Source organism: Cricetulus griseus, chromosome 7 (assembly GCF_003668045.3).
Source record: "Cricetulus griseus strain 17A/GY chromosome 7, alternate assembly CriGri-PICRH-1.0, whole genome shotgun sequence".
NCBI classification, from domain to species: domain Eukaryota; kingdom Metazoa; phylum Chordata; class Mammalia; order Rodentia; family Cricetidae; genus Cricetulus; species Cricetulus griseus.
This window is the reverse complement of record NC_048600.1, coordinates 107,383,785-107,393,903: the sequence shown is the minus strand read 5'-3', so window position 1 is coordinate 107,393,903 and position 10,119 is coordinate 107,383,785. Positions and strand designations below refer to the sequence as shown.

Below are 10,119 nucleotides of genomic sequence, written 5' to 3'. Positions count from 1 at the left end.
GAAGACAAGATACGTACTGGCCCAGGAAGGAAAAGCCTCTGCTAGGAAGTGGCCTTCCATCTTCCCCCTGGTCCCTTCATTTAAAGCTAGGAAAGGGATAGGGGGCTTAGTATAGGCTTTAATGTTTAACAGAAAGACATTTTCATGCACTGTAGCGTTTTTGTAGAAACTGTTACAGCCAGAACCAACCCATTTCTTTGGGGGGTACCCATCCAACATTGGCATCACTGCAGGAGGTCATGTTCATCCTTTGCCTCCTGAATGATGGGCTGGGAAAGGGCTCTCTTGCATGTGGAGCATCTGTTGTGTTGGAAGCCCTTCCCCAAATCCATCTGACTCCTGCTGCAGAGGAAGCTGGCACCTTCCTGGGACCTCCTCCTGTCCTCTCAGTGTTGGGAGATGCTCTTGAATCCCATCCTTGACAAATGAATCTTCACAGAAAACTCCACGTAGCTGCCATCAGACAAGGAACCTGGAAGACATGGTTGGGATGGGCAGGTAGAGAATGATGGGGTTGTGAGATTGTGGAGAAACTATTTCCTTGAGGTCTGCTGAGTATGATCATCACCCTAATCTCCAAGCCAAACAACACAGATAGCCAGAAGAAGCTGCCAGAGAGACAAAGAGGGATGGATGAAGCGGGGGTGGGGAGCACACTGGTAGGGGAATGTCAGAAGCAAGGAGGAATGGAGCAGAAAAGAACCTAGAGATAGGGCATTGTCACACACACACGGCTACACATGGCCACTGAGACCAGAGTTGTCTCAGTCTGGGCAGCAGGCCCTTGGTGCAAGCCACCAGCCCATCTGGAGGGGATTAGCACTCTGGCCAATGAGGTCAGCTGGCCCCTTTCTTGATGGATCCCTCTCAGTCTTGCCAGCAAGTCAAAGACTGAACACGTGGAGCCTGCCTTGGGGGCAGCAGGAAGGGCGAATACAACATGGTGAGATGCAGGTGGCCTTTTTGGCAGCCCAGCACTGGATTTGTAACAAATCTGGGCAGTTCATATAGTCTTCTTGCCCCAGCGACCCTCACGAATGAGATGGCTAAGCAGGAACCTTTAGCTTTCCAGGGCTAGCTATTGGAGGACCAGAATTGGTAGGAGTCTAGCCTGACACCCCTGAGAACATACCAGGTTCTCCCTGAGGGCTTCAGAATGGCAACAGAGATCACTGAGGCTTCTTTCTACCAGGAGGTGGAGGCTTGGCTATGAAGGAGAGTGTATTTGGTATTTCCCCTCCACCCTGCCTTCCTTTTGCATCTCCCTTTTCCCTTGTACTATCAGGCAGGCACAGGACTATGGCATCTTGTAAATAGATTCAGAGAAAGGAATTACTTCTCCCAGGAAGGTTGGGTTTTCCAGAGCACAGGCTGAACATAACCTTTCCTGGGTGTGAAGTTGATTTAAAAGTCCCACAACATACCTTCTTCTTTCTTGGCAAGTGCCACCTTACCCCCCACCATGCTCTCTCTTCTGTCAGCAAGACTCTACTGGGGCAGCCATGGCCTAGGGTCACAATACACATGGCGTTATTGTTTGGGAGTTGTCATTTCATTTCCCTGAGTCCCAGATTCTGTAACTGAGAAATGAGGGGTTGCATTTAATTCCAAGAGATGTGGAGGTGACTAAGGGATGCTTGCAGCATTCCTGAGTAAAAAGTACCACAGATGGGTGATGAATTTTATTCTTAAGGGTACCAGTATGCAGCAGGGGAGAGGCAAAGGCCAGAAGCTGCAGGAGCTTGGAGGGGTTTGATATGGGGTACTCTAGTAAACTCAGAAGAAAGTTTGGAACATAAAGGTCTAGCTTGGTAGGAAAACCAAGGCACAAACAAAGGAGGTTTTTTTGTTTGTTTTGTTTTTGTTTCACAGGGTTTTTCTGTGTAGCCTTAGCTGTCTTGGCCCATCCTGGAACTAGCTCTGAGGATCAGGCTGGCCTTGAACGCTCGGAGATCCACCTGCCTCTGTCTCCCAAGTGCTGGGATTAAAGGCATGGACCATTACCACCAGGCTCATAAAGGAGTTTTTTTGTTCCTCTCCTCCACTTCCTGGTTTGGGGCCATCTAAAAGAAATTCACTAGGTGCCCACTATGTATGTGTCAAGCATTAGGCTAGGGCTTGGAGCAAGGAACACAGACTAGGGGCAGAAATAAGTCTACACTCTTCATCTCTGACCAGACTTTGTACTGTGAGGTTTCCCACCTTTGACTGATTTAGCACTGTGTCCTCAGCACCTTCTACTGGTAAGACCCTTCCCTTCCAGAAAGAGGAGGCTGGGGAGATTGCTCAGTGGTTAGGAACATTGGCTGCTCTTCCAGAGGACCTGGGTTCAATTCCCAGCACTCACATGGCAGCTCACAACTGTCTGTAACTTAAGTTCCAGTGGATCCGATTCCCTCACACAGACATGTAGGTCAAACACCAATGCACATTAAAAATAAATCTCCAGAAAGAAGTCTAGTAGGGAGAGGTGGTGCCAGAGCTGAGACTTGGGGCATTACCATGAAAGGCTTCCTATCTTCCCTTGCTTTCCTCTTCCACCACTCAGGTAGCAGATAGGGTCCCCTGATGCCCTAGGCTGTCCTAGATGGCAGATGTCTCCCACTTACAAACCCAGGGAAGAAGGTCTCAATTCTCCAGCTGGTGTCTGCTTGTCTCTTTTCTTGGTATGTTCCATAACAGGGCAGCCCAAGGATGAAGATGTAGAGCTTCTGACCACTGGAGAACTGTGGGCCTGGGCAAGCTTCTGGCCTAATGTTATTCTCAGAGACTGGATTATGAGAGTCCATACCTCTAGCTGCCAACCTAGGGCTTCAAGATGGTGGCAGAAAGGCAAGCCCACCTGCTAGACTGAGAACACACAGGAAGGAGAAAGGAGTTGTCGGGTTGTAGGAGCAAGCCATAAATAGCTCCCCTCTCCCAGAAGAGGGCCCCGAGTTCAAGATTGGCGCCTCACACTCCGGAATGAGAGCAGAGACTCCCTCCAGGAGAAATAGGCACTTAGGGGATCTGCTCATTAGCATGAAATGCAAATAGGCCTGGCCTCATTTACACAACTCAATGCTGGGATTTGGCGAAAGGGCAACCAGGAAGGTGACAGCGCAGCAGCTCTGCCCTCTTCACCCCACCTTGGCAACTGGCCGGAGTGGGAACTGTGACGGCCCCAAACCCATGTTGTGGTGCCAAGAGGGCTCTGGAGGATGCGTGGGTGGTGAAGCTTTACCAGGGAAGGACGCCTGGGAATCAGGGGCTGCAGGAGGTAATCCGGTCCATTCCTCAGCTTTTCCGCAGTGGCTTGTGCTTTCCTGAATCTACCGAGACTATGGATCCTGTCGGTTCCACTGTATACACCCTACGCAGATTGTGGAGACGTTTCCCTGCGTTTAACCTCAACGCTTCCCCCTCTCCCTCTCACGTTCAGAACTCCTGTGGCATTTGGTTCTCTGGCACCCACAGCCTTTTGGAGGCACTGGCAACGAGGGTGAGGGAGCTAGAATTGACTGAGCCTCGGAACATAGGGAGATGAGGCCGGGCGAAAGCCGGGGTCTCGGCTTGCGTGTACACGCCTGGGAAGCACACAAGCGCAAACACCACTCCCAGTAGAGTGGTGGAAGTGAGTAACTCTGCGGAGCGTTTATCTCTAGACAGACTTCCCTTAAGCCATATTGGGAATCTGAGAAAGGGGAGAAACTGAGGCACAGAGTGGAGCTTTGCAGGATGAAGTTGGTAAAGCTCAGCTCTAAAAGCCGTTCCCTTCCACAGTGGCCTTCGCAGGCAGTCTCCACTTTGGGGCTGCAGGTGATCTAGGTTCTACTGTCTGGTGCCACTCCTGGGGGCTATGCTTTTCCAGCATGAAGCCCCTGAGAGGAGTCTCCACCCCACAATCTAGAAGCAGGATATGACGCTCAGAGCATCAACGAGATGGCCTGGGTCTCGCTCAGAGCATTAGCGAGAAGGGTTAAGGTTAAGCCAGGGTCAACGTCTTAGAAGTGGACCAGGGATCTGGACCAGCAAACCTAAGAGGCTGGTGGAGGACATTCTCAGACCACACCCACCTCTACCTTTCTAGTGTCGCCTATTGCCCTCAGTCACCTTCCAGCCTGAAACTCCAGGAGTTCCACTTTTCTTCCCTTTCCCCAGTCTGGCTCCTGGTTCAAGCGCAGGGTGAGTGATTCACCAGGTGGAGAGTCGAATTTCGCCGTGGGACCCCGGTAGCATTCCTAACTCCTGTCTTCCTTTTCCAGCCCTGCTTAGAGCTAAGTTCTGCCTTCTGGCTGCTGTCCAATTCGGGGGTACTGGACAAAAGATGTCAGAGGCCCGTAAGGGCTACCCCAGGACTCCATGCCAAATACTCTGATTTCTAGAGGCTCCCTCCAGGGGAGTCCCAAAGACCCCAGAAACCAATAGGAAAGTGGGTTCGGTCTGGACAGCTGTCTGATTGGCCCCAGGCTTTGGGAACGAACCCAGGGGCAAGAGGAGGGGAGAAAGGCGGTCCTGGTTTTGGGGTGGGAACCGGATTCCAGCTGTGGTTCTCTCCCCCGGTACCCCCTCCCGCACTGGCACGGCGGCTGACCAATGGAAGGGCGGCTCTGGACCGGTGACGCACGGCTATTGGCTGTGAGGTTAGCTGGGGAGAGGCGGGGCCGAGGCTTGAAGTTGGAGTGAGGGATCCAGCTGTGGTGTGCGCCGGGCTGCTCGCCGCCGCTTTCGCTAGCTCGCTCCGCGTCTCGGCCGGAGGAGGAGGCAGTGGCGCCGGCGACAGCTACGGCAACGGCAGCCACGGCGGCGGCGGAGGTGGCGGTGGCGACATCTCCGCCTCCACCCCGCCCGGGACGGCCCCCCACCGTCTCCCCGCCCCTCCCGGTCCTCTAGCCCGCCGCGGGCGGAGGAAGGAGCCGGCCCCCACCCCCTCCAAGCCCACCCCCAAAGAGATCCCTCCTCCCCTCCCCCCGACTGCCTCTGGCGCGGAGCCGGGACGATGCTGACCCCTTAGATCCTGCTCCAGCTGCTCCAAGGGAAGAGGGGGTGCCCCTCCCCGGACCCTTGCCCTCTACCGGGTGGCCCCTTTCTTCCTCCCTCTCTCGGGGGCTGCTTCGCCGAAGGTAGCGCCGATTCGGGCAACCGGAGCTTGGGCGCGAAGCGAAGAAGCCGGAACAAAGTGAGGGGAAGCCGGCCGGCTAGTCGGGGAGCCCCCGGGAACCCAGGGGAAGCGGGACTCTCTCCAGGCGGGGCTTCCCTGCGACCCGGCGCCCCGCGGGCAGCATGCCCCTGCGGGCAGGGGGAACAGGGCTGAACTGGCTCGCCTGGGGGCTCAGCAAGCTCTCTAGAGCCCCCCACATGCTCCCCCGCCGGGGTCCCCCGGTTGCGTGAGGACACTTCCTCTGAGGGGCGCCGCTCGCCCCTCTTCGGACCTCCCGGGGCCCCGGCTGGCCAGAGGATGGACGAGGAGGAGGATGGAGCGGGCGCCGAGGAGTCGGGACAGCCCCGGAGCTTCTCGCGGCTCAACGACCTGTCCGGGGCCGGGGGCCGGCAGGGGCCGGGGTCGACGGAAAAGGACCCGGGCAGCGCGGACTCCGAGGCGGAGGGGCTACCGTACCCGGCGTTGGCCCCGGTGGTTTTCTTCTACTTGAGCCAGGATAGCCGCCCGCGGAGCTGGTGTCTCCGCACGGTCTGTAACCCATATCCTTCTGGGAATCTCGATGGGCCGGACTAGGGGGTCCATAGTGGGGCTGGTTGTGTTGCCAGAAGGGACCAAAAGCCAGGTGAGTCGGAGAAGTGAGCCTCGACTGTGGACAGTTGAGAAGGGGACTGCTGAAGAGGGGAGGGGGCGTCCGAATAGAAGCGGAGACTGGAGCAGGTCTGGTGGGTACCCCAGACGAGTCCCACCTCCGAATACACACACCTCAGTCTTTCCTGGGCGGGGGTGGGGGAGTGGAGGATTGAAATCCAAGCTAGGAAAAGAGAGAGGAGACGTGACCCTCTGGTACGCAGCTGGATGCTCTACAGATGTGGGCAGAGGAGGGTCGTCATCCTCCAGATGTGGGCAGATTCAGGAGCCTGGGCTTTCTACTCCTCCAGCTCGCCCGCCGCGGGTTAGCGATCTGGGTTTGGTTTTCGAGTTTGGGGGCAGGGGTGGAGAGGAAGCTGCGGGGACGGAGGAGGGGAGACCGCAATCTCCTGGGGTTTCCTTATGCCCCCGCCCCAAAGTTTGCGGCGGATTCTAGGGTCCACTCCCCCGACTTGGTCCTTAAGGCTGAGGTTTTTACTGACCTAGCGGGAAATGGGGGGGGGGGCAGGTCCTGTCCTCTACCCCCAACACACACACACCCTCCCAATCCGCGGGTTGGAGGCACAACAAGGAGATTTCGGCGGCGGCTGATGTCAGGGGTGCAGAATGAGAACAAGATGTGGTGAAGGGGGAGCTGTCTGCCCCCAGAGCTGGACTGGAGCCCCTTTCAGAGAGAGCCCAATGCGGCCAGCGCCCTCCCCACCTCAATTCTTTATCTGATGTCGGGTGCCTAAGGTTGGGTTGGGGAGTTTTGTGCTGTTTTTTTTTTTTTTTTTCGTATGTGTGTGTGTTGGGGGGGGAGACTGACAAGAGCGGCAAGTGGGGGATGGGATTAAGCTCGTTCACACACTACGCCTCCCCTTTCACAAATCAGAGTGTTCCAGCTGATGGCAGACCAGGTATGGGAAACCGCAGTCCTCTGAAAGTGTTGGGGGGACCAGGAGACTGTCAGTGTGTTCGCTAAGGAGGACTGAGGTCGGGCACCCCAAGCCTACTCTGTGGCTGGGTTTTGGAAGTACATGTCCCACATTCCAGGCAGATGGATTTTGCTCCTCACCCTCACCTCTGCCTAGCTTGGAGCGGTCAGGGAGCCCCTACTCCTCTAAAACCCTTAGCACAAAGCACTGGCTTGACTGACGCCAGCTCTGGGGTACCAGGAAGGTGGGGGCTGGCTGTACTAATATCCCAGTGACCGAAAGCCTCTTTGGGCTCTCTCCTTCCAGCCGAGAGGTTCTCTGGGACTCAGGGTGGGAGACCCCAGTTCCACCCTGTAGTCCCTGAGAGCCCAAGGCGGGCTCTGCTTTGGTGAACAGGGGCAGTGGGAAGCTTGGTGCCGCCCTCACTCTGCAGCGCGCTGCCTCTAGTGCGCAAAGCAGCTTGCGTCCCCCACCCCCTGCTCTACACTCCGAGTCTTTGAGGCGCTCCCCTAGTCATCCCTCCCAATACTTTGCCCTTTCCTTCCTTTCTGTCTGAGTCGAAGAAAGGAGAGAAGAGGGCTCTGAGGTCTGTGGTCTCTGCAACTGCTAACAGACACATCTTGAATGATGAGCCTCCATCCTAAGGTCCACTTCTCTGTGACCGAGATGGAAATAGGAAAAGAACCCCCCCCACACACACACACACTCCTAACCACACTGTGAATGGGAAAACCCCAGGAGTGCCTGTCTTCACCTCCTCAGGGATCCTGGCATGACTGAAAGATCTTGTCTCCTCTCCCTTCCCATACCCCCTAAAAACAGACCTCTTAGCAAATATCTCTGCTCACTGGCCCTATCTCCAGGTGGAGGATCTGGAGGTAAATGCTTTCCTGGAAGGAGATGGTGACCAGGCTTATAAGAGGGAAGAGAGGTGGGAGTCTAGGGTTAATTTTGAGGTTAGGGGAGCAGGCCCAGTCTGGGGGGGGGGTGGTCCTGTGTTCCTATATCTAGACCAGCTAGCAGTGCAACTGAGGGTATGCGGAGAACAATTTCTTGGTAAAGGGCGCTGCCTGGACTGTGCCCTCCCCCATCATTCCAGTTCCAGTCCTATCCAGGTGACAAGGGCAGCTGTATTTCCATTGCTTGAGAGGGACTCTGAACTGCCCCCTGTAGCTTTCCCCTTCCCCTTTCCCTCTTTTTGGTTTCTACAAGGCTTCTGTTGGCTGCAGGAGTCCCCAATGTAGGTCATGAAGACATTGGTCACGAGGGACTTGAGGACAGTCTTACCCGCCCCCTCCCCAGTTAACTGAAGCTAGTTAACCTTTTTTCTTACTGTATTTTTCTTGGCCCCTTCCTCTTGCAGCCTCAATTAGAGGCCAGAATTCCTAGAGTGGAGATCTAGACAGGTAAAAGTGTGTGTGTGTGTGTGTGTGTGTGTGTGTGTGTGTGTGTGTGTGTGTATTGGGGAGGGAGAAAGGACAAAAGAGGAAGAAGGGACCCAAAAGTATATGTTTCTATACTGGGGAGAGCAGGGACATGGGCCCCAACCAGCTCCCTGGCAGGCCACAGCCTCCCAGGTTATAGGGAATGCTGGCCTTTGCAGTGTGTTTCTTACAGTGTGAGGGCGTGCGTTTCCCCTCCCGGGAAGGAGTTCCTGAGCATTCCCTCTCGGGCTGTTGTGTCACATCTGGAAGTTTGTGTAGGAGTTTCTCCAAGCTCAGAGCCCAGCACAGCTTTTTCTCATTTGGAAATCACAGGCTGGCATTTGGGATGCCGAGAGAGGAGGGGTGGGAGGGGGGCCAGGGAAGGAGAGAGGAGCCTGCCAGGAGTTGGGGGGAGGAGAAGGGGGGGAGGCCTGAGAGGCAGGAGTCCTAATGGCTTCCAGAAGTGAATGTGAGTGCAGGGCCGTGTGTCACTGTGTGTGTCTGAGTGTGTCTGAGTGTGGGCCTCTAGAAGGGAGGAGGCCCTAGGAATTTCTGTAGTCTTCCTTGCCATTGTCCCAGTGCCCCAAGTCTTCCTATGCTTCCCAGAGGATTCTCCACTGGGTCCTCAGAGGAAGTGTATGTGGGGGGGATGTTGTTTGAATCTCATATGTGCCCTCGTCCCATTTCCAAGCCTTAGACCATCTCAAGTAGATTCTGGGAGAAGGGCTAGAGCAGAGAATTCAGTGGCACTGGAGGGGGGGGGCAGAGGATCTTTGGCAATCTGTCCCAGATCCTCCTTCCTTCTGGGTCACATTGACTCCTTTGCACACATGCTGCTGCACTGCTGGGGGACTCCCCATCACCCCTAGTGCCAGTTGGAGCCATTCCTGGGATTACCCCTCCATCCTGCCCCCCTCTACTGCTCCCGCCCCAGCTTTCACCCCGCCCTGCCTTAGTCGGGATGGCGACAGACACACTGCACACACACACACACACACACACACACACACACACACACACTCACACTGCACACACACACACACACACACACACACACACACACACACACACAGAGTCACAGACGTTTGAATCAGATTTCTGGCCTATTTCCCCTCCCAAAGATTCCAGTGGCCCTCTCTCTTGTGTCTCTGTGTCTCCTGTCTCTGTCTCTGGGTGGGGCTGGCTGCCTTTCGGGCAGGCTTCAGTTTTCAGTTTAGTTGGAAACCTCTCTCCCCACACACCCACACACCGGAGCTGGGGGTGCATAGAGAAACAGGCTAGTTAGAGGGAGGGGGCCTCTGTTGGGGAATCCCCTTTTCTGAATAAAAACAAAAACAAAAACCAAGCACAGGTCATCAGACTGTACCCCTGAATCTTCTTCATCCCTAGAGAGCACTGGATCCCATAGACTATCAACCTCTCTGTGGGATGGGTGAGGCAAGGACCTAGCCCCCCACCCCCTAACTCTTACTAGAAGGCCAGAATTCTTGGGTCCAGGCCAATTTCCTCCTCAATGTTCCTTAGTCTCACATTTCCAGACTTCTGGAAGGGAGGGAGGGAGGCAGCTAAAAGGTCTGCTTGCTGTCTGGGTTCACACCCCAGGCCTAGGGCCTTAGATTTATAGTTGCCAGGCTAGCAAAAGCTGTGTCTAGATAAAATCCTATGGAGAAGACTCATTTGTAGATATAACATGCTCTATTTCCCTCTCCCAGGAGGGAAAGGAGGGGGAGCCATGGTAGAAAGGTCCTCTTCTGCCATCCTCTTTTTCTCTGCCTTTGATGGTGGGCTGCGGGGAGGAGAAAGATCCTCCCCTATCCTGCTCCCACCCTTTGGGATCCACTCCAGCCCGGACAGTCACCATAGCAACAATAGACATGTGACCGCACAGGTCTCTCATAGTCGCTATGGCAACCACTGTCCCCCGTTCCCTTGGTTACCATGGGGATCTGTCACATGGTTTCCCCCCAACCTGATAACCTGTGGGTCTCCC

General features: G+C 55.3%; 1 protein-coding gene and 1 long non-coding RNA gene across 11 annotated transcripts in view; one reads left to right on the top strand and one right to left on the bottom strand.

Annotated features, from left to right (window-relative positions):
• Positions 1–98: 98 nt before the first annotated feature.
• On the bottom strand, positions 99–4,387 carry LOC113836580. The gene is made up of 2 exons (XR_003486928.2): positions 4,093–4,387; positions 99–472 (listed from the first exon to the last, which is right to left on the bottom strand). It is a non-coding gene; the product is annotated as an uncharacterized LOC113836580 (long non-coding RNA).
• Positions 4,388–4,693: 306 nt separating this feature from the next.
• Cacna1g (calcium voltage-gated channel subunit alpha1 G) overlaps positions 4,694–10,119 on the top strand; it is a 65,150-nt gene continuing 59,724 nt past the window's right edge. For 4 of the 10 annotated variants that reach the window (XM_035447196.1, XM_035447197.1, XM_035447198.1 and 1 more), the window contains exon 1: positions 4,695–5,679. In XM_035447196.1, coding sequence (XP_035303087.1) covers positions 5,438–5,679 — 242 coding nt within the window. In that variant the 5' untranslated portion in view covers positions 4,695–5,437. Of the gene's footprint in view, positions 5,680–10,119 lie in introns of all 10 variants that reach the window. The other 6 variants (XM_027424357.2, XM_027424346.2, XM_027424352.2 and 3 more) reach the window with 3 other exon arrangements.